The following is a 22,010-nucleotide window of genomic DNA, read 5'->3' as shown; positions in this document are numbered from 1 at the left end:
AGAATCAATGTCCTAAAATTAATGTTTTAATTGACATGGAAATCCTAAAAAAGCTTTCATTTAAAAAGAATCGACTTCGTGTAACCATTTTAAAAAATTGAATGCTCCAATTGGACACTGAACTCTGCCTTATTCTTACTTTAATTTTCTTTATAAAACTCAGAAAAAAAAAATTCAATAATGGCGATTATTATATTTGTGTTAGATAATGCTGTGACATCTTTTATTTAAATGTAAACTTTCATTGGATTTTTGGTTTACACGTCAATCAAGTTTTCAATATTTTATTTAGTTATCTGCTTAAGAAATTATGCATCTAATTTCTAATGAGACAATAAAATCTTAGATAAGCTTATTTTGAGTTGCATTAGCAGACATCTTTTCCCATAGCAACGTATTTTTGAACCGATTTGTAAACAATAAATCTTCCGCTAAAAAATCAAAACAAAAAGTTGTTCCGGTTTTTTTTTGATACTCTCGCATTAACGAAACTGAGAGTTCCGTCATTTTAGATAACTTGCAGTGATCGGTTAAATGTTGATTGTACTCACGTAGCTTTTTCACATCGCTGTGAAAACTCGCATCAAGGTTTTTGATCTTGTCCCAAAATGTTTTGTTAAAATAACTGTAGATAGTAGCATCCATCTTGTTCCAACTTGAAACTCTTTTTCTCATTCTCTGACTATCAGCTGCGTTTTTTTCTTTTCTTTCGTTATGTAAATAGAAAACGACATCTTCTAATTTACATCGAAGCTCATTTTTTAATAGTACTAATGACTCTTCCATGTGCTCCATTATCATAACAAGATGGAAGTCTTGCTTTATGGAATCTAATACCTCTTTTATATACTCAGGGCTTTCGTTCCATACGTTAAAACCCATATCAAAAGCATTGGGGTTTTTGGACAAAAAATATGCCTCACTCATTTCTTCTGAAGGCCTAGAAGATTGTATAAAGTTTTTTAGGATTTCATCTGAGTCTTTAAAAAAACTGTCTAATAAAGAAGCGTTAGCGTTGAGTTTGAAAAAATTTATAAAATCGATATTTTGAACAATAGAATCAAACTGCGAGTACGGTTCTCTAATAATTGTAATTATCTTCGTGGCTTTTTTGCTCTCCATTATTTTTAGCATATTCTCTTTATGAAAAACAGCATGATTAAATAAAATGTTATAAGAATTTGATTCTGTGTGAAGATACAAGAGTGTATTGTCAAATTTTTTTGGATAACAAAATCCATGATCACAACGGGGAAGAGCTGCTTTAAGACTTTTTGTTTTTGCGAATCTTTGCATTACGTTAGTCACTGCAGAAGACCCTGTTTCGTGCGTTTTCAGAAAAATTATGTTATAGGGCAGGTTATTTACCATTGTTTGTAGATTCGTCAGTTGGATGGCATCAAGTCTAAATAAAATTTTTTTAATTTTATTAGTTTTAAAAGGAAAAAAATGAAAAAATTATTTCACTGAATTTTAAGATCTAAGTTTAAACAATCAAGTAATTAAGTATTTATGTAATTATATGTAATTTATGTAATTATGTGTAATTAAGTAAAAAAACTAATTAAATTATTGTGTTATTTAACTATCTAAGAATGTATTTATGGTACAAATTACCTTTGTTTTTATTTTACACTTTTAAACTGATAATAAAAGTATTTGTATATTTTCTTAATCTCATCCCTTATATTCTCAATATTTCGTCCGCGTATTGTTGCGTTACACGTACAAATGACTTGCTGGACGTCTCTTTCACTGTGAGACTTCTGCAACTCGTTTTTAAAAGCAACCCTTGAGTTAGCAACATTAAATATCACCATGCAGTATTAATATCTTGAACTTCCTTAATATAGTATTAAATCGAACAACTCCACTTATCAATCACACAGCAAGATGAAATGCTACAAGCACATTTCAAGCTAACTTTATTATGCAAACCACTTTTAATCATTCAACTGCGAGTTAAAAACAACGAAATCGAGTTTTCTTAGAAAGTGTAGTGTCAAAGAAAAAAAAGTAATCCTAAAAAATTAAATAGATTATTAGAAAATATTTGCTATGTCATCCAAAAGAAAAAGCGTTCCATACTTGTAAGAAACAAAACTTGCTACTTATGATCATCTATTTATGGCAATCGCTCAATTAAGGCCATCAATTTATGAACAAAAAACAGAAACTTTGTTTGAAAAAAGGTTTTGATTTTTTTAGTGTAAACAGTCACCTACTTAAACCACATTGACATTCAAAACAATAAAATCAAGGACAAAAAAACTAAATCTAAATAGATGACAAGTACTCAAACATTTTGAACTTTAGATTAATTGAGGAAGATGGTCTCTTTTTTGTGTTTAAGATTTGCAGTTTTATTTCCGGTTGGTTTATACACCAACATTTCCTTTGAACTTTACGTCTGAATTTTAGTTGTTTTTTTGGCGGAAATCTTAACTGTTTCCTATAGGTCGTCTTTAAAAAAGTGGACTCTCGTCTAGACTTAGATTTTCTGAACCAGGCACTTCTTAATTAAATTTCAGTTTATTTGGATTTTCTGGAAAAAGTCTAGAGAGTAAGCTATTAGCGGTCTCCTGCACTTCAATGTAGGACAAGCATTCTGGAGTGAAAGGATATATGTACAATTTAGCAAAATTATTCTGCATTCTCTCTTCAAAATTCCTAAAAATTGCACTATTCTCTTTGAGTTTGTGATCGTAGACGAATATTTAAAATCAAAAGTATTTACAAAATTTGCAAAATTGTACCGTTTTATACAGAAGCATTAGTTATAGTATTATAAAATGGGGCTGCAAAAGATCAACAAAAAAAAAGATACAAACAGAAACCTTTGAAGAACATTACACCGACGCAAAATTACTTAGCATTTCAACGATACCCTTGCAAATGCATCACAATATTGATGAGTGAAAAACTGTTACGTAGGAGAACTCTCCTCCATCTTCAACCATATGTCGCCGCATAAAATTTATGCTTTAGAAAGAATCTATCAATTTAATAAGGTCAGAAGTAAAGCAAATTGAAAACGGAAATAAATAAACCTACGAGAGTATCGGCCGATGATAGATTTAACAATGCAATCCTTTTTTAATTGATTTTTATGGTAAAATCTGTAATCTCATCAAGCTTTAAAACTTTTTTCCCTGGTATATTGATGAATTACTCACAATACGACAAAATATAGAAAGTTTAATACTTTATATCTAGTAGTGTTAAATGTTTTGGTGCACGGTTTTTTTGCTCATCAGATGAAAAAGACAAGCTATATATCTAAATATTTACATGTTCGACTCTGAGTGTTCCTCCCCTTTGAAAAGCGGGCGAGAAAAAAAAGAAAAGTATCAGTTAAATACAAGCACACCATTAGTATTGCTTTGATGTTTATCTCCCGCGACAAGACTCTATGATTCCACAATGGTTTTTGGTCAATTCGAGCATTCATCGTCCTAATGGCTTGTGGCGTTCTTACGACGCGTGGACGGACGGATTTTGAACAGTTTATTATTCCATCAGTGCCCTCTAACAACTTCACTGTATGATACTCAAAATTACGATTCGTACGGTTCGAAAGATATCGCTTCTTTCCATAGCACAATTTTTTAGACCAGCTACTACAACGTGGTTTTAGTGCCAGTCACATTCCATGATCGTAAACATCTGACGCCAAAAAGTTTTTACAAGAAAAAGTAGCATAAATTTTTCTTGTAAGAATTTTTTCGCGTCATAAATCAATCTACAGCATTTTACATTTATAATTAACTTTGGGACAGTTTTAAACTTTAATGGTGAGACTGATTTACTTTTCATGTAATTGTACATGTGTCCACATGGTGCTTTGGCTGTCTCGCTCTTTTCATCGTTAAGATACATCACATGTTTGAATCAAGTTAAATTTAAAGATGATGTGTATAATTTTTATGATTTTCCCTCCTCAAAATACGTTTAGTTGTGCACCAAAACATTTAAGACCCCTATGCATATTTTGGAATGTTGCCTTGTGGTTAGTAAATTTGTTATTACTTGCATTAAGAATTTATTGTTAAATCTCTTCGTTAATTTACTGTATTACATTTACAACTAATATTGGAACAGTTTAAGCTCTATTGTGTTTACCTACCTATCTTTTTCAGATTCTCTTGTGGAGATCACGTAAGCGTCTGTTTTTAAAATAGTTGAATCTTTAACAATCTGATTTCCAGCAACGTCTTTTTCCCCAAGCTTTGGTTCAAGAACCTCATTTTCATATTGATCACTTAAATGAAAAAAAAACAAATATGTGAATAATGGTTGAACAAAAAAACTCATAAAAATTTTATTTGTCAGTTTTATTTATGCAAAAAATGTTTAAACTTTATCTCGCTGGACTTGAACAAAATAGTTCCCGCGAAATTAAGACTCTTGAGTCTAGTTTTGCCGGAAGATAAGAACCTTTTGAGTTTAACTTTACTAAGAAATCAAAAGTGAATCGTTAAATTAAGACTCCAATAATCTCTTTAAATTGAAAGATCATTTCGCTGCATGCCGAAATTTCCCAGGGAATTAGAACTTCTATAGAACACCCAAAAAGTTCGGCGGAACACTTTCCAATAGCGAAAATTTTGTAAGGGATATTTTTTCAAATTGATAACCAGATAACTATATTAATATAGCACAGTTGGGGTGTTGAATGGAATGGAATGTTGCTTTTCTTTAAAGCTTTTTTTAAAGTTGCTTTTTTTTCAACAAAGGACAAATAAATTGCACTCGGCGTTTTTCTTATTTTGAATTCAAAGCAAATATTTTCTTTCATAAACATTTGAAACTTAACTCAAAGGAAATACAAAAAAAAAAAAAAGTACTAAAAACATGGAAAAAATATACAAAATGAAATCAAGTCACATTACTACAGAACCTTTATGGAACACAGAAAATTTCAAGTTTACAATTTTGTAAAAAATGAAAAAACAAAAAACATGTAAAAACACTTGTTGGAGTTTTCTGAAAAATATCCATGAAAAAAGTCTCCATGAAAAAGAAAAAAATAAATTATAAGCATCACGAAACAAAAAATTGAACTAAAGTAAGCACCAAAGTAAATTATAAAAATGAAAAATCTTTTTTTTGAATCAAAACACTTAAACAATTGTTTATCAATCAAAAAATTTGGTTTCTTGAAACATCAGCGGTTTCCTCGAGCAAAGACACAACAATTGAAACTTTTGGTATGCTTATCAACGGCAAATGTTACTTCAAGGTTGCCTTTTTTCACAAAATGTTGAAAGAGCGATTTCAAAAATATTTACGAAATCGGTATTAGGTTTAATACCGATTGGTAGGTTTAAAGGCTACCTAGAGCCTTTCAAATTAACTTTTGTCCAGCGCCCATAAGGTTACCGTTCAACCAGCCATCTTTCCTTTTTAGAATTTTCCCTATCTGCCTCTGTGATTTCCCTATCTGCCTCTGTGAGTTCATGCAGTTCATTCTTGAGCCATGAAGACTCAACTGCACAGCAGTGTAAGGACCGAGCCATCTTTGTAAAAATTATCTACCCTTCCGATCAAATCGTTTGTTGTTTTTCAATAACACAACATCATCCACCTTATTTTCCCTTTTCAAAAATTATCTATGATCATAATCTAGCTTCTAATCTCGCTTTTAATCTCGTTTTTGTTATTTCTGGGTTGCTTTAATATTTACAACTGCATTATCTGCAGTTGTTGTTTGGACTTTAGTTCCTGATGAAAAAATGACATAAAAAAGTCGAGATTAAGTGGTTATTTTTCCTATCCATCTCCTTCGCTATGTTCTCGTTCATTGCTTTTATCTTTGTCTAGGTTATGCTTCACACCAGTAAGCAAAACTGGCTCACGATTATACATCATCACGAATGGAGAATAATTAGAAAAATGTTGACCAACACATCAGTTTGTACAAAAATTGAGCAGTTTGAGCTGACTTGTCCTTGGTTGGTTTCGCTTCCGACAATTTTGAAAAATAGTCAATCAAAACGATGACATAAAGTTACCATCGATGTCGCTCCAACTTGTTTCATAACATTTAATGGTACTGGTATTGACTTCAACTCTACTTTCGGAGACTTTAGGTCACCTTGTTTTTGGCGCTGTTCGCAACTCTTTTAACATATTCACTGATGTCAGCAGAAATATTATGCCAGAAAAATCTTTGGGAAATCTTGTCATACGTAGTATTTTTTCATCCATGTAAAACCATTGCCTTAATGTGTTCAGAATTTCCGATACCTCGGTGCACGTCTCTGATAATCTCCATTTGACGTTCTTAGTCTTTGATAACCATTCTTTTCTTACTAAAAAAATTGCCATCTTTCTTTTCGTAAAAATTTCTTGCTCTTCGAAAATTGGATTTAAATCCATCATCCCGTGCAGGTTATGCTTTATTTCTAAGGTATTCTTCTATTTTATCAAAATCAAAATGCCTTCTTATCTTCACCATGATGCAGCACGCGGGTGCTTATTTGACGCAAGCTATATATCTAAATATTTATATGTTTATTTTTTCAATTAATATTTTCACGTGCTTTCGCGTTCGAATCGACTTTAATTTATAATAGAATAACTTCTTTGTAAATTTTTCATTTGTGACTTGTGAATCATACTTTTTAGAGTCTTAATTTACCGCTTTGATCATAATTTCCCGGGAAATTATGAACCGCGATGTCAAAATTTACCGGGAAACCAAGACTTTCTAAGCTCCTGGGGTCTTAATTCCCGCTACACCGGGTTGAGTAAATCTACCAAAATTAATAGAGTTACAATTAATATTGGAGAATTTTATTGTGTTTACCTACCTATCCTTTATAGATACTCTTGCGGAGATCAAGTAAGCGTCTGTTTTTAAAATTGTTAAATCTTCAACACCCTGATTTCCAGCAATGTTTTTTTCCTCAAGCTTTTGTTCAAAAACCTGATTTTCATTTTGATCTCTTAAATGAAAAAACCGTAAACGTGAATAATAATTGAACAAAAAACTCACAAAAATTCCTCAAAAATTCCGCAACTATTTATGCAAAAACGTATATGCTTTTTCGGTCTGTAACGGGTCGGACAAATCTACCCAAAGTTTATTTCTTATTTTGAAAGTAGTTTTAAGCCAAAATACTTTTGATGTCCTAAACACCAATTTTTAAATAGATGAGTCTAATTCAGACTAAATATCCCAATTTACCCATCCATCCCCCTCCTTTCCCGTTACAGAGAGGGTAAAGTCTTAACTAGGTTCTCTAACTCACAGTTTAAATCCCACCAAATTAGTCACTTATTTTAGGCTGAGAAAATTCGATCAACTGAGAAGCATTTGATACCTGTTTAGATAGTCAGTAAGAGAATTTACTCGGCTGTAGATGATCGAAATAGTGATGCACCAAAAAGTTAATATTGCCAAATATATCCTACACAGAGTAAAAAATATAGATTATAAACCTCTTCTTTATTTCACTATTTCTTTATTTTAAATATTTAAAAAAATAAATGATGACAAATAGATCATTTGTAATCAATAGCATCAAACGATCTTCCAGTCTGTGCAATTTAACGCAGCGTTAAAAAAATGCGATCTTACCGAATCCTCTGTTTTCTATTTCTCCATATAGCGCATAATAAGGCTTGACAGGACATTTTTAAGTTGCTTTGTCGAGCTGTTTAAGTTGTTTTGTTGCTGTTTACATTTTATGATATCTCACGACTTTAGTTCTGTTTTAATTTTAAATTCAAAGCTGAAATCTTTTTATACTGCGTTGTGTAGTTGCTAACTATGACGTTTAGTTCATATATCACTACAGAATTTGATTGAAGTAAATAAATGTACATGTATTAGCCGCTTGCAATTGAATTTTTTTAAATATGGTCAAATTTCGTTACATGTGTGTTTTCTTAGATAACCTTTTTTTTACCTTATTTCTGCAAATACTTGCGCATCTGACAAATTTATTACAAATTCGGTCACCCAGCACATCAACACAATTTATTAACTTAACTCAAGCTCATGTAATTAGTAAGCGTTCAACTCATTTTTTCGGATTTAACGCATGATTAAAATTGCTACCAATTTACAATCAGCTTATGAGTCATTTAACGTTAATAGTTCTTACTGAATTTCTTGATGTTTATCTTTACATTTCTGAAGTAAAAAAATTCACTTTTTTTAAGTTTTTTTTTTTGAAGAAACACTTTTTTCACTTTTTTCGTTGACGGGGGTTGATTGACGGTAGCTTAATCTTGGATTGGCTTTTATTTGACAAAATATAAGACTGTACTATCGCTTATTATTATCATTGTTTTGACTTTCTGGGACCTGGATGATGTTGTTGACTTTGTTTTGTTTTTATGCAACTTTGTACTTCCGTTTTCCGCAACTTTTTCATAGAGAATGTTCGAGCTAAAAATTGGTAAAATTGTTAAGAAACTTTGTAAGAAAATAAAGCGGAAATCTATTTTAAAGCTTTGTACGCTTTTTTTTTTTTTTTTCTTTAATTTTTTAAAATAGCCATTTCCTATATAAAGATTTTTCTACATGCACTTTGTAAAAATGATAAAACTTCTTAATGCCATTATTTGTTGATAAATATTTTACCATGCGGGAAAAAAAAAAAAAAAAAAAAAAATAACAAGCAAAAAATCTAGATAATAACAAAAATATTTTTTGATAGGGGAGACCGGGGTTGATTAGTTTCAGAGGAAAGTTGGTACACTGTGTTTATCTTTAGAGTTTTTTCAACAGAAATTTTTAGAACCTAAATGGAACCTTCTTACCTAAATAATTCATCTTTCGATATAGCATCAACGCAGTTAGCGCACGCGCATAGAAATTAAAGCCATTTTTTTTTTGTTTTTTTTACTAATTGTAACTGCATTACTTTTTCAATTTTAAAAAAGCACATCGAATAGATGCAGCCTGTCATATTTTGTATTTTTCAATATTTCGTGTTTTTGGCCATCTGTAGGCCGTTTTGTGAACCAATATCTTTGGGGTTACTTGGAACAATGATCGCGGGGATAATTAGCAACATGTGCCAACTTACTCCTATTCATATTAATCTTAAATTCGCTAAATTCACATTATATAATCGTGAAGACCTACAGACATACGTAATTACAAAAGAAAAACACACAGGTCTAAAACTCCTCAAAATGTTATAAAAAATGCTGTTGATGCTATTTTAACAAAAGGAAGACCTATTCGAAAGACAACAAAAGACTTTAACATTCTTGCAAAAACCTGTCCCGATACTGGAAAAAAACAACAAGAAGAATCCAAGCAAATACGAGATTACATGAAATCTAGACCGGTAAGATTAAACTTTTTTTTATGTATAGATGAAAATTTATGAAAATTTTTTATGTAAATTATGAAAATTTATGAAAAGCTCAAAAGAAAGGCCTGTCTTGTTACTATTACACAATCATTACTCCCACCTCTCACTCCACCTCTCACCCCACCTCTCACCCCACCTCTCACTCCACCTCTCACCCCACCTCTCACTTCACCTCTCAACTCACCTCTCAATAGAAGCTTTAAACTTCTTCGAAGAAAACGGTGTATCATTTTGTTCTTTTCCAACTTATTGCAGCCACAAACTGCAGCCCCTTGATTGTATTGTATATGTTACGGTCAACATCAATATAACTTAAATAAGAACAAAAAAAGATTTCATTTAAATTCAACATTATTTCGATGTCGCCATTTTGCCGTTGGCTACGCTAATAATCATTATGTTTACTTATTCATTATGAATACCATTATGGACAAAATTTCCATATCTCAATTAGAAACAATATAAAAAAACTGAGTTACAAACTAAGTTAATTAATATAAGATTTTAGGAAAAAGCTAACGAATGAGTGCACGATGTTGCAGTCGAAAGCGCACTATAAAAGTTTTGTCATAACCACGGTTGACACGTAAACTTCAACTTTGGTATTTTAAACCTTTCACCCTCTCAATCAAATCTCCATTTTAAATGAAAGAATTGATTAAAAATTTATTGAGTTCAGTTGACACTTACGGTGTGTTCAAGCTTACAGAAAAATTAAATTTTTTCGCGAAAGCGTAATTTTTAGGTAACAGGTTTTTAATTAAAATATAGCCATCAGCCACTACATGGCTGCTGTTTTTGTCGCAGATTTACTTCTCACAAAATATCAAGTTGTCACAACCATTACCTTTATTTTTAACTAAAAGTTAAATAAATCAAAGTTTTTAGCTGATGTCTAACTATACTAATACCTTTCAATTCTTGCAAACACGATACCAGTCATTCTGCAAATGATATGGTTGTAGATGCAGAAAATCCATGAAGTACAGCTACCTGGTTATTTTCTGGAAAAAGCTTTCGATGCTCAGCAATAACTTGTAAAAGAAACTATTTACTCGTCATTTTTAGCCAATTTGGCAACGGTACTCCTTTATCATGGCAATACTTTGCAGCGTCATATGTTGCCCGCAGAGTGCATACTATTTCGTCAGCCTTCATATCGCCTTGGTTGGTTATTGATTTTTCTGGATCAGTTTGAATTAATGAATCAGCCATTCATTGATGCAGAAGTCTCAGACTATTAGCTGGAGCGATGGTGGGCAGTTGAGACAAGAACGACAATACCTGATTGTCCTGCACAATTGGAAAACGGTCATTTTTTTATCGCCAGTTAATTCCATCATCAACCATCAAAATGAAGGGCCAATGACTTCTTTGGATTGAACCTTGGTTTAAGATCACTTGCGGTGATTAAACAATGATTCTTGTGTGCTCGCTGGAATGAAGAGCAATTTTCTGCCCACAAGCATGAACACTAGCAAAAAGTCTGTGCACAGCACTGCGGGAATTCGTTTTGGTACGGTCAAGTAATGTCTTGTTTATTTATTTCAATAAAGATCGATATTTTCAAAACAGCCAAAATGTGTTTAAAATGTCATAATAACTATTTTTTTATAGTTTTTTATGACGTTTTAAACACCGATGAACACTTTTTAATGCAAATAACTTTTTTTTTGTCGCGATTAGTTTTAGATTTTAGAATGAAAGGATCCAATCATTTTGGAATCCAAGATCTTGTTACATGCTTTTTTCTTTTTAGAAACTAGATTAATACACCAATAAGAGGTTTTGCATTGAGTAGAGTGGTATGAAGACAGGTATTAAGGGGATCTGGTATTAAGGGGATAGATCTGGTATTAAGGGGATAAATAGGAAGATAGAAAGGGGATAGATCTGGTATTAAGGGGATAAATAGGAAGATAGATAGGGGATAGATCTGGTATTAAGGGGATAAATAGGAAGATCTGGTATTAAGGGGATAGATATTCAATTTTATTAGGAAATAATAAAAAAAGTAAAATTTCTTTGATTAATATTTATACAATAAATGGAAGCGCTATTCAAACCACTTACACTTCAATACTCAATGTAACACAAGGGTCATTATTATTCAGCGTCTTACGGTTAGTTACCAGTCTACGGTTAGTTACCAGTCTTAAGTAAAAAAGTTTCTTTCCAAAAGGTTTTGCTATTTAACGTTTTCTAAAACAAACGCCCACGCAAATTCATCTGAAGAACTAGTTCTAGGAATTTGGTACAAGTCTATTTGAATTCCCTGGTGTAATTTCGTCCAGCTTACATCACCTGGATGACCTAGTAGTTTTACACTTGTTAATGAATTTGTTTCTGGTGACCCTAAGTGGAGGTATTTTGATTTCGGCCAGCCACACATTAGTGCATACACTCGATCGGATTTTTCAGTATACCTATATAATGACATCGAAAGAATAATATAAACAATACAATAGTGTTTCGAAGGCGAATTGTGTATAATGATTTTATACAGTAAATGTATAACGCACAAACGTTAAGTTAGAGAAATCGATATTTCTCACCGATTTTCACTAACTGAACATTTTACATAAAAAAAAATTTTCGGTATAAAAAACTCTCGATAAAAAGAAGTAGTTTTTTGTTTAAAATTTTAGTAAGCAACTCCTACCAAACTTTCCAGCTATGCGGCTCTTTTTGGACTCGCCATGGTCTAGTTCCATAGATTGCTTCCCCATTTACTCGTAGCCATTTGCCAATATCACGAAGCCGTTCTTCGTAAATTGGAGTAATTCGACCATCTGCGGTTGGTCCAACATTAAGAAGTAAGTTTCCACCACAACTAAAGAAAATATTTGTTGTAAAAATGGAGTTGGTAATTGTAAAATATCTCTCTCGAGCAATAAAAAACAATTACTTTGTAACTAACATACCTCACCGTCTCAATGAGGTTTTCAATAAGTTTACTCGTACTAATGTAGCTGTCAAGCTTGGCTTCTTGTCTGTAACCCCATGATAGTTTGTCAATGGTCATGGCGTTCTCCCATTTGAAAGGCAACTTTTTACCTATTGATGCATATATAAATCAAAATCTCAGTCTAAACATTTTTATAAAAATCTTTAAAGCTATGCGACAAAATTCCTGGCTTTGGTAAAATCAATTTACAACTAAGTTTGCAGTAGTTATACTAATGCTTCATATGTCAAGTGACCATGCAACTGCTAAAAGCCACGAGTTTACAGGCATTTAAAGTTTTTTTTAATTTTTAGAAAAATTAATCATAGATTTTGGATGAAAGGTGGGTTATGAATAAAACTTTCTAAAAGTTCGTTATAATTTACATTCAATATTTAAAGTGGTTTGGTTTAATGCATAAATTATAAACAGGCTAGATTATTATTGCATAATTAGTAACTTAGTGATAATGAATAGAGTCACGTAAATGAGTAAACACACTGAAAAACAATTAAAAAACTAGTAAATTACTTAATCTACGAAGAATACATTATAATGCTTTATACGTTAAAAAGTTTTTAAATCAATTTGCAAAAAAAGTTTCAGAATCCAAATTTACCCGGAGTTAAGACCCCCGTCTTCCTGGTTGTGAAAATCTTTGTGTTTCATCACCAACAGAAAAACTTTCCTAAGTCCTTCCATTAAATACAAAATGAGATTATCCGTTATATAGAAATATCACGTCATAAAGATGATTAAAGAATTTTATGGCGAACAAGTCGGATTAACACGTCTAGAAATAATGAAAAGTATTTACAACTGTATACTGAAAAAATCAATAAACTGTATGACGTTAGCCACGCCAATTCCAATCAGATGATATCAAATGAAGAGGACAAGAAATTGTTAATGATGCAGCAAGAATTATGAACTAGCAGATCGGTTGTGTAGACATGACACTTTTTAAAAAAGAAAAGCGATCTACTGAACGGAAATGCAGATTAATCAATTATATTAATGCTGCCGCTGCTAAAGAAAATCGTAAGAAAATCATCAGCTACAGAGGTCAATGACACATCAGTTAGTGAACAACAGTCCGATGATGACAGTGAATTTACATTTAATGCATCAAAGCCGAAAAGTGATGCAGAAAAAATCAAAGCAAGCTTACTATCAGTCCAACTTCAGTAAATGGTTATAGCACAAAGCTAGCGGTTACAAAATTGACTTCTGATACAGGTAAACTCTCTCGAGTCATCCATCGGCTAGAACTTCTATGGATGGCTTGCCATCACCAAATATTTGAAGTGCTATTGGCGGATGCCTTTATTTTCCGTCTAGGATGGCCTTCTACTACACCAGTTTTTCTCATATTTAAAAAATTCCGTGATAAATGTTCCAAAATTAACCTCCATAAGCAAAACAACGTCAGTCTTAGATGATCGATGGGCCAAAAAATTGAAAGAACTCATTACAGACCTCTGTCAAATCAACTACACAAAAGAAGTTTTTTGTGAGTATCTGTTTCTGGCAGCTTCTGCTGTTGATTTTGAAAGAAGGTACGCAACCCAAATGCCTGGTGCCCTGCATCAATTACGTTGGATGACAAATTCCACCAAACATCAATCGGAAACTCTTGCTTTGTTTCAAATGAGAAAACTCATCTTGTGTTTTCTCAGGCTAGTCTGAGAAAACAAAAACTGTATTTTCTCAGACTTCATAGATTCTAAAGAGTTAGAAGTTTCCATTTCATTAAAAACATATTCAGCAGTTTTTTAATATGCTAATACGTAGTAGGCATTGGACGTCCTTAGACGTCCGGTGGACGTCTAAAGACGTTTAAGGATGTCCAGTGCCTACTGGATAATATCGTACTCAAAAAAAGGTTACATTTCGTGCCGTTTTGTAGATTTTCATAAAAATCTGGGACCTAAGTTGCTTAAAAAATTATTAAGAGAGCTTTACTAAACTTTTGAATTAAGAAACCGAAAACCTTTCTTTCTTTATACATTCAGCGAGTGCAGAATATGTTAGCTTTTATGCTATACATTCAGCAAATGTAGAATATGTTAGCTTTTTTGTATCAGATAAAAAATGAATTCAATTTTTCTCCATTTTATTCTTAAAGAATTTACCTGGATTGTATCGATCTTTACATGTTTTAATATCACCATGGATACAATTTGCATCTTTTCCCCAGCGATCATTCACAACTACGTCGTCTTTTACGGGGCTAAAAATCAGCATCATTGATAAAACGTTTTCACGACAATCGAAAATACAAAACAAATCAAAACGATAATAAGAAAAAAACGACCAAATGAAACGACATTACAAAACTAAAAAAACAAGCGAAACAACAAATAGACATAAGAGAACACCTAAGTAACTTTCAGCTGATACTGGAAAATACCTTTCATTGTATAACCATGCGAGAAAATTGGTGCTGTTCCAGTAATCACTCTTTGCCTCCCAATCTCCATCAGACCAAATGTAAAGAGGCTCATACTTACGGACCAAATCGTAAAGCTGAGGCTTAATCTTTCTCTAGAAATAAGAATCTAATTCGCTAATTTTCATCATTTTTATCTTTTGCCATAAAAACAATACATAGTTACAGAAATATCATTGTCATTTACACCGTTTTCAATTCTTTCCTATGTACACGTTAATCGTTCGCGTCGTTACTCACCTTTACAAACTCTTGACTTTTAAAGTCGTTTTTTTTATCCTGATTATACCAGGGGTTAAACCACTCATATAAGGAATAGTACAATCCAAACGTTACGTTTGTGTTACTGAAGGCTCTCTTCAGTTCATCTAAAAGAGAGAAAATTTAGAAAATCGTTGTAACCCATGAGATGAAAATTTTTTTAGACGATTTTCAGAGAAAGAACAACAAAACGACCATTTGTAATGCAACGTTGAAATTTTTTTTTTTTTTAAATACCAAACTTAAAATTGATAAATTAATTTTGTTAGCATTGAAAATTAAAATGAAATCTGACCTAAAACATCTCTTTTTGGACCAATGTCAACTGAATTCCAGTTCCATGACTCATCTGATTTCCAGTGAGTGAAACCTTCGTGGTGTTTACTCGTAAATACAAAGTATCTATAAAACAAATTATAACAATTATAAAAAATATAACAAGTATAACAACTATAACAACTACAACAAATATAACAAATAAAAACTTGCGGGAGACTTGTTTTTTAACTCTTCAAATTATTAACAATTTTTTTGCAAGATATTCGGAGTTTATTAGCAAAAGTTAATTAACTAATCATAGTTTAATATCAATTTAGAAAATTATTTGCAAAAATAGAAATTACTTAGCACCAGAATCCTGGACAAGCTCAGCCCATTCGTCTGCATTAAAATTACTTCCGGTGAGTTTAGGTGCAAGGTCTTGATACGATTGAGAAGGAAAATTGTTGCGCATGTATGCACTATATTCGCGTTTATTTTCTCCTGGGAAATACAAGATGACGATTAAAAAACATCTTAAAAAAGCACTTCTTGTCTTAGAGTTATTTGGGATCTGGGAACTATAAATTTTAATTTCAATTTATAAAAAGAAAAAAAATAGGAGTGTTTAACAAAACAAGAAACCTAATACTTTGAACATCTGCACAAACCTTTCCAGTGCCACCAGAACCATTCTGATTTGAATGCAGTTACAGAATATACTCCCCAATGAATGAAGATTCCGAATTTTGCATCGTCATACCACGTTGGGAGTTTTCTTTGATCAAGCGAATGCCAACGTGGTTCAAATTTTTTAGGTTTTACTGGGAAAAAAAACGAAAATAAAAACTTTGAACATAATTTTGAGGATATTATCTTAACATATTTCTACAAGGAAAAAGATGTCCATAAAATTTCGGCTTTTAAGAAATGTTTTTTGAAAGAGTCGTCAATTTTACAGGCTGTCAATTTTACAAGTTCAGGAACAGCAAATAACTATTTTATTGCCGTTTATCACTAAAACCGTCTTGATTAGATGGCCATTAACAGAAAATGCTCTGTTGTAATTTTTTAAACACCTTTTATCTCTTTTGATGATTGGCAGCATGCTTTAGGGAAATTAATAATTTTAACCTATTTTGTCTCTTTCATCTGCTAATACAACTGTTTCTGCAGCCTCACTGTTGAAGTTGGTGTCTGCTCCACTCTTAACCATTACAAAGCACGTTAACAAGAGACTCTAGAAAATTAAAAATTTCCGTTTTAAAAACACACATATTTTTTTTTACTTAAAGAATACACGCTTATTTTTTTAATATGCAGAATTCTATGCATTGCAATCTTATGTAATTTATTATTACATTACTCACCATCACTAAAAGTTGAAGCAACCACATTTTTGCTCTACCCCTTCAATATTTATATGAAAGTAAGTTTTTATTTTAATTATCGACTTTTTATAGCTTTGGGAAGTCATTAAATTTAATTTATTAATAGTTGTTTTATAATGAGTCTATTGTCGGCCAAATCGCCATATTACTCTTATTCGGTGTCAAAATATATTTCAAGTTTTTAGGCTTTAACAGAAATTGCAAAATTCACCAAAACTTGCTGATTTATTGAAAGTTATAGCCAATCTCTTCCCAATCTCTTGAACCATTGAACTTTTATTTCTATTTTCTTTGTAATGCATGAGCGATACATGAGAATCAAGAGAGCAAAAAGAACTTAAATAAACATAAAAAATGTTTAATCTAGTTTTTAAACAACGCGAAAAATAGAACTTTTCGTTGCTAAGTAATAACAAAAACCAAAAAAATGAAAAGCAATAGGATTTAAATCTTGTTTTCTCAGCTGAACTATTTTGAATCCATGTACTGAGCTATGATCTTTGTACAAAACAAAAAAACAAGAAACGAACCAATTTTTTTAACTATTTGGAATGAATAGACGTAAGTATGTAAGTAGAAGAAAAAAAGAGAAGCATTAATGGAGCCTTGTCTAAGGTCAACAGTGAAACATGATGGGGAAAATATTAAGCTAGGGAATGCGTTTCAGTTAAAGTAGAAGGGGATATTATCAGAATACAGGAAAAACTCACAGGGGAAAAATATTTTACAAAATCATGTTCTGCCTTCGGGACGACAAATAATTGGGAATGACTTTATTCTACAGCAGCATGATGATCCTAAATACACTTGCAAATTAGATAACAGAAATAAATGTTTCTCAAATCTGAAAACGAAAGGGGGCGCTTCAAACCATCCTATGGCCCCCTCAGATTTCAGATATGAACATAACCGAACATATTTGGAATTACTTAGACAGAAAGATGGTGAAAACGTTTCCAAGGAACTTATATGAGCATTCTTCTTGTAGAATGAGGAGCATTCTACAAGAAGAATGGTACAATATTCCCAACACATTTATTTTAAATCTTTACAAAAGTGTAAGTAAAAGGCTCAAAGGTTTTATTAAAAACAAAGGTGGTCATAACTAAAAATTAGTAAAATCATTATCTACAGTTTGAAATCTAAATAATTTTAATCAAACTTACATTATTTGAACTTATTTTTTAGTTTTAACATTTTTTTTTTACCACCTTTCCTAAAGTTATTTTGAAATTCTCCTAGGTGCTCTAAATGCACTTTTCTTTTGAAAAATTGAACTTAACGGTTGGTTGTCGATATTTTTTTCCCTCAATTCATAATTGTATTATTTGTTCTGCTTGGTTAACAACCTGTAGTTTGATTACTAAACTTGCGGTGGATTGTACAAAACAAACGCATCGTAGGATTGATTGAGAGGATCGAGAGGGTGTCAATCCCGTAGTTTCAGTTTTATTACGATGGTAAAAGATTTGTACCCGCCGCTCATTATGTTGATGATCTCCAACAACTGCGGAATGTTGGTGTGACGCGGTTTGTGGACACAATAGCTGAGCCATCTTTTATAATTACATTTCAACAATAAATTAAATTAGTATATACGTACACAATATTATCACAAATTATAAAATATAAAAATTGACGGAAAACTGTAATAAGTTTTAAGCATACTTACATTTTATATGCTATTTTCCTTTTAATTGATTTTTCTCCGCTATGTTTAATTACTACTTAACTGAGTTTTCTCGGAGAATTATCATTTGAATTATCGTTGAATTATCGTTGAATTATCGTTGAATTATCGTTGAGTTATCGTTGAATTATCGAGAATTATTGTTGAATTATCATTTGAGTCCTTCATATACTTAAGTAGAAAAAAGTTATTCTTCAAGTGAGTTTTAATTAAAAACGTTTTCCCGTTGAATTTCAACTAGTAAAACAGTCATTTTGGAAGACAGTTGAATTAAAAAAACTTTCTCGGTTTTTTTTAGCACGTTAGGATATCATCAAATAAATTGACAATAAACCAAGTAAATGCATAAATTATATTTTCTAATCTGCAGGGCGGGATCATATTTATTTTACTCAAAGTCAAAACAAAACAATAGATTTACACATAAAATGTGCCAGTACCACCTGTGTTTATATCCAAGTTTTTAATGCTTAAAAGTAGTATATAATGTAAATAGAAATGTGATCTCTTGAATTGCGAAATCCCAAATTTTGTAAATATTATACTTCGCTAAGTAGAGTTGGCCGGTTAAAAAAATTACATTTCGTCGATAGAATTGACCGGTTGAAAATTACTGGTAGCGTAATTATTGATAACAGGTGCCTTAAAATGGATGTGCATCTTAACAATGCTTAAGCAAATTAATTTTTGGTTTGGTCTATAAATCATTTGGAAGAAGTTTTATATCATACTGGGATTATATTACACTTTTTATATATTACAATATATATTAGATTTATATTAGGTTATACAATAAAATTCGAAACATTAAATCCACTCAATGAAAAAGTGAAAAAGCCCTGAAAAGTGATTGTTTAATGCAGTTTTTCCCAAAATTTAGAGCAAATTTTCACTAGAAACTTAACATTGACCTTTAGTATGAAAATTTTAGTTGTAAAAGCAATATTTAGCTGAGAAAACAAGAGATGTTTGATATTTAATTCATTTTTTTGTGTTGAAATTGGCTATGAACTGATTAGTAGACATTTTTTTATATATAAGATAGTTGTTTTAAAAATTACATAACCATTTATACTACTATCTTATCAAACAGAATTTATAATACCGTGTTATTGGAGAAGGCAATGGCATCATAGAATTTACTTTCTTTAAAGTTGCCATCTTGCCCCGCATACGGGGTAAGATAACAATTTGAGGTAACATTGGCTAATGAGTATTTTCCAGGATATTTTCAATTTTCATAAGGTTTTTTTTTGATACTTAAGTGACACATAAATAATCTTTTTCACTTTTTGATAATGTTTTACTTATTTAAACAGTTGCTGACGAAGATAAAAGTGCTTTTCAAAACGCTCGTCATCTTGCCCCATATGTTATGTCGAATGCAGGTGTAATTAAAAAAGAATCAAACTTGAAATCGAGTCAAAATTTAAAATTAAATTCAACAAAATAATTTACCTTATTTAAAAAAAAAAAAAAAATCATCAAAAAAAACTATAAATTTTTTCAGATATCTGACTTTAAACAAATGGTCAAATCTGGAATTTTTTCAATCTCAGCTTCCTGTTCGCGTTGCTTTGGTAAAAGCAAAAGATGTTTTAACCTCATACTTTCCTCCTCCTCTTCAAATTCAAAATAAGTTAATCTCATTGGTCAATTTAGCGATGAGAATAAAAAAAACCGAATTATTTTACTATCCAAATTTGAATTGAAGGGGACTTTTCAAATAAGAGAATAATAAAGTGAAACGATTTTTGATAAAAGCGTTAATGATGGTGTTTATGATTGCGTTTATGATGGCGTTTATGATGGCGTTTATGATGGCGTTTATGATGGCGTTTATGATGGCGTTTATGATGGTGGGGCATCTTCCAAATGAAGTTTTAGTAAATATAAGCTTATTAAAAATTGTTTAAGATCTACAGTGGAAAGAAATAATAGTGTACATATATATAAATTGCACACAATATATAGTCATTTTTAAAGTTCTTCTTTATTTTCATTTTGATTTTTTTCTGCCCTCATTTTTTGTGCACAAATTATTTAAACACAACAAATGATTTGTAAAAAAAATCGTTACCGTGGTGACGAAGTTCATTTCCGAATATCCGCAACATTGAGTGAAGTAAACTGATCGTGTTTATGATGAAACTTTGATCAACTATTGATAGTGGTTTCTATACAGTTTTAGGCTCTTCATCGGTGGTTTCTATGTGTAGAGAGCATGCTGATTGAGTGCAGAATGGTTTAAATTATATTTACAGCAATACTATTTTTTGGGTTCAAAAAGTTGCCGTGTTCATTTAAAACAAAACTTAGTAATGCTTGAATGATTATTTAAACAGGTTTGTTTCATAGTTCTGCATAATATATGTATTCATCAATATACATAGTTCTGCATAGTATCTATGTCTTCATCTAAATTATATCCTTATTCTATCGAAATACTCTTTTCGATCTTTAGGCTTTAACGATTGAAATTATTAACGATTGAGTTAAAATAAATAGAGAAAAGCCTTTAAAGACTCAAGATGTAAAAATCATGTTGATACGCTTTCAAAAATCTAACTGGATATTATTTAAAAATCGAACCGGACAACATTGATTTTTCTCCTAAAACTTTTTACTAAAGATACAAGAAACCACTTTTATTTCGTTTACTTTTTTTAATTCTAATATTTATGATAAATTATGATGAAAATTTCATCAAAATTTAAATTCAAGGCGTACACGTAAACGCGACACCCCCTAAAACTTGGTAATAACAGGTTTTTCTCGCTATTCTGATAGAATTGATTTTAACGAACGCATTTTTTCAAATATTGGTTAAGAAGTAAGAAGTTTTTAGTTTATATGGATTGACAGCCATCAAGCATCGCTCTTAGTTTTTGCGTTTGTAACGAATAGTAAAGAATAATAACGAATAAAGAACAAATTTTTAATTCAGTTTCAAATAAAAATTGAATTTTCTGAAGATTATTAAAATTTACTCGTACGTAATTTATTTTTGAAAAGTATTTTTAACGGGCTTAATTGAATTGAAGTTCTGTACAATGTCTTGAAAGGTTGAAACAAAAAAAAAAAAAAAAAAAAAAAAATGCGTGTGGAGGTATCGCAAATTTTTTCTAGAGTCTCATAACTTTGTAGGTCTTAAATAGCAATTATGATATTCGATTTATTTCAAATAACCGATATAGATGTTTGTACGTTATTATCAATTATAAACTGAAGATAAAAACAGTGCTTAACAACTATTATAATCTTTTTTATAAACATTTTTTTTTAAATGCTATTATTGTTATTATTCTTTTTATTATTATTATTATTATTATTATTATTATTATTATTATTGTTATTATTTTTATTATTATTATTATTATTATTATTATTATTATTATTATTATTATTATTTTTATTATTATTATTTTTATTGTTATTATTATTATTATTGTTATTATTATTATTGTTATTATTATTATTATTATTATTATTATTATTATTATTATTATTATTATTATTATTATTATTATTATTATTATTATTATTATTATTATTATTATTATTATTATTATTATTATTATTTTTATTATTATTATTATTGTGACATTTTGTTAATAAGAATCTTATACTTTGATTTATTCTCAGTAAAAATAAGTTTTAGTGACCATTTCAA

General features: G+C 30.7%; 2 protein-coding genes across 4 annotated transcripts; both read right to left on the bottom strand.

Annotated features, from left to right (window-relative positions):
* Positions 1-178: 178 nt before the first annotated feature.
* On the bottom strand, positions 179-8,155 carry LOC145184782 (galactosylceramide sulfotransferase-like). 2 transcript variants are annotated; one of them, XM_090094043.1, is made up of 5 exons: positions 7,586-8,155; positions 7,329-7,415; positions 6,816-6,950; positions 4,127-4,261; positions 179-1,405 (listed from the first exon to the last, which is right to left on the bottom strand). In XM_090094043.1, exons 1-5 carry the CDS (start codon positions 7,639-7,641, stop codon positions 343-345), a joined length of 1,476 nt encoding a protein of 491 aa, XP_089950169.1. In that variant the 5' UTR covers positions 7,642-8,155; the 3' UTR covers positions 179-342. The 2 variants fall into 2 exon arrangements, with proteins under 2 accessions (XP_089950169.1, XP_089950170.1); XM_090094044.1 differs by lacking the exons at positions 4,127-4,261; positions 6,816-6,950; positions 7,329-7,415; positions 7,586-8,155 and adding an exon at positions 1,618-2,995.
* A 3,189-nt stretch (positions 8,156-11,344) lies between these two features.
* LOC145184266 (tissue alpha-L-fucosidase-like) lies at positions 11,345-20,642 on the bottom strand. 2 transcript variants are annotated; one of them, XM_090093469.1, is made up of 11 exons: positions 20,418-20,642; positions 16,391-16,496; positions 15,928-16,080; positions 15,622-15,760; positions 15,294-15,400; positions 14,978-15,105; positions 14,699-14,832; positions 14,421-14,518; positions 12,263-12,395; positions 12,001-12,171; positions 11,345-11,764 (listed from the first exon to the last, which is right to left on the bottom strand). In XM_090093469.1, the coding sequence occupies exons 1-11, from the start codon at positions 20,433-20,435 to the stop codon at positions 11,527-11,529; spliced, it is 1,425 nt and encodes a 474-aa protein (XP_089949595.1). In that variant the 5' UTR covers positions 20,436-20,642; the 3' UTR covers positions 11,345-11,526. The 2 variants fall into 2 exon arrangements, with proteins under 2 accessions (XP_089949595.1, XP_089949594.1); XM_090093468.1 differs by lacking the exon at positions 20,418-20,642 and adding an exon at positions 16,627-16,949.
* Positions 20,643-22,010: the final 1,368 nt, after the last annotated feature.

The sequence above is a fragment of the Hydra viridissima genome, unplaced genomic scaffold (assembly GCF_058129835.1).
Source record: "Hydra viridissima isolate aposymbiotic clone 2 unplaced genomic scaffold, HvirCarnegie_v1 scaffold_7, whole genome shotgun sequence".
NCBI classification, from domain to species: domain Eukaryota; kingdom Metazoa; phylum Cnidaria; class Hydrozoa; order Anthoathecata; family Hydridae; genus Hydra; species Hydra viridissima.
Note: the sequence above shows the minus strand (reverse complement) of the source record. Positions and strands in the feature narration are given on the sequence as shown.

Coding starts and splice junctions, on each gene's coding strand:
- LOC145184782 (XM_090094043.1), bottom strand. CDS start 7,641: ATGTCCTGTCAAGCCTTATTATGCGCTATATGGAGAAATAGAAAACAG. Junction 4,262..6,815: donor AGAGTATCTATAAAGGATAG/GTAGGTAAACAC, acceptor TTTTCATTTAAG/TGATCAATATGAAAATGAGG. Junction 1,406..4,126: donor AGAGAATCTGAAAAAGATAG/GTAGGTAAACAC, acceptor AATTTTATTTAG/ACTTGATGCCATCCAACTGA.
- LOC145184266 (XM_090093468.1), bottom strand. CDS start 16,653: ATGTGGTTGCTTCAACTTTTAGTGATG. Junction 15,401..15,621: donor GTCCAGGATTCTGGTGCTAA/GTAATTTCTATT, acceptor TTTGTTTTATAG/ATACTTTGTATTTACGAGTA. Junction 12,172..12,262: donor AACCTCATTGAGACGGTGAG/GTATGTTAGTTA, acceptor TATTTTCTTTAG/TTGTGGTGGAAACTTACTTC.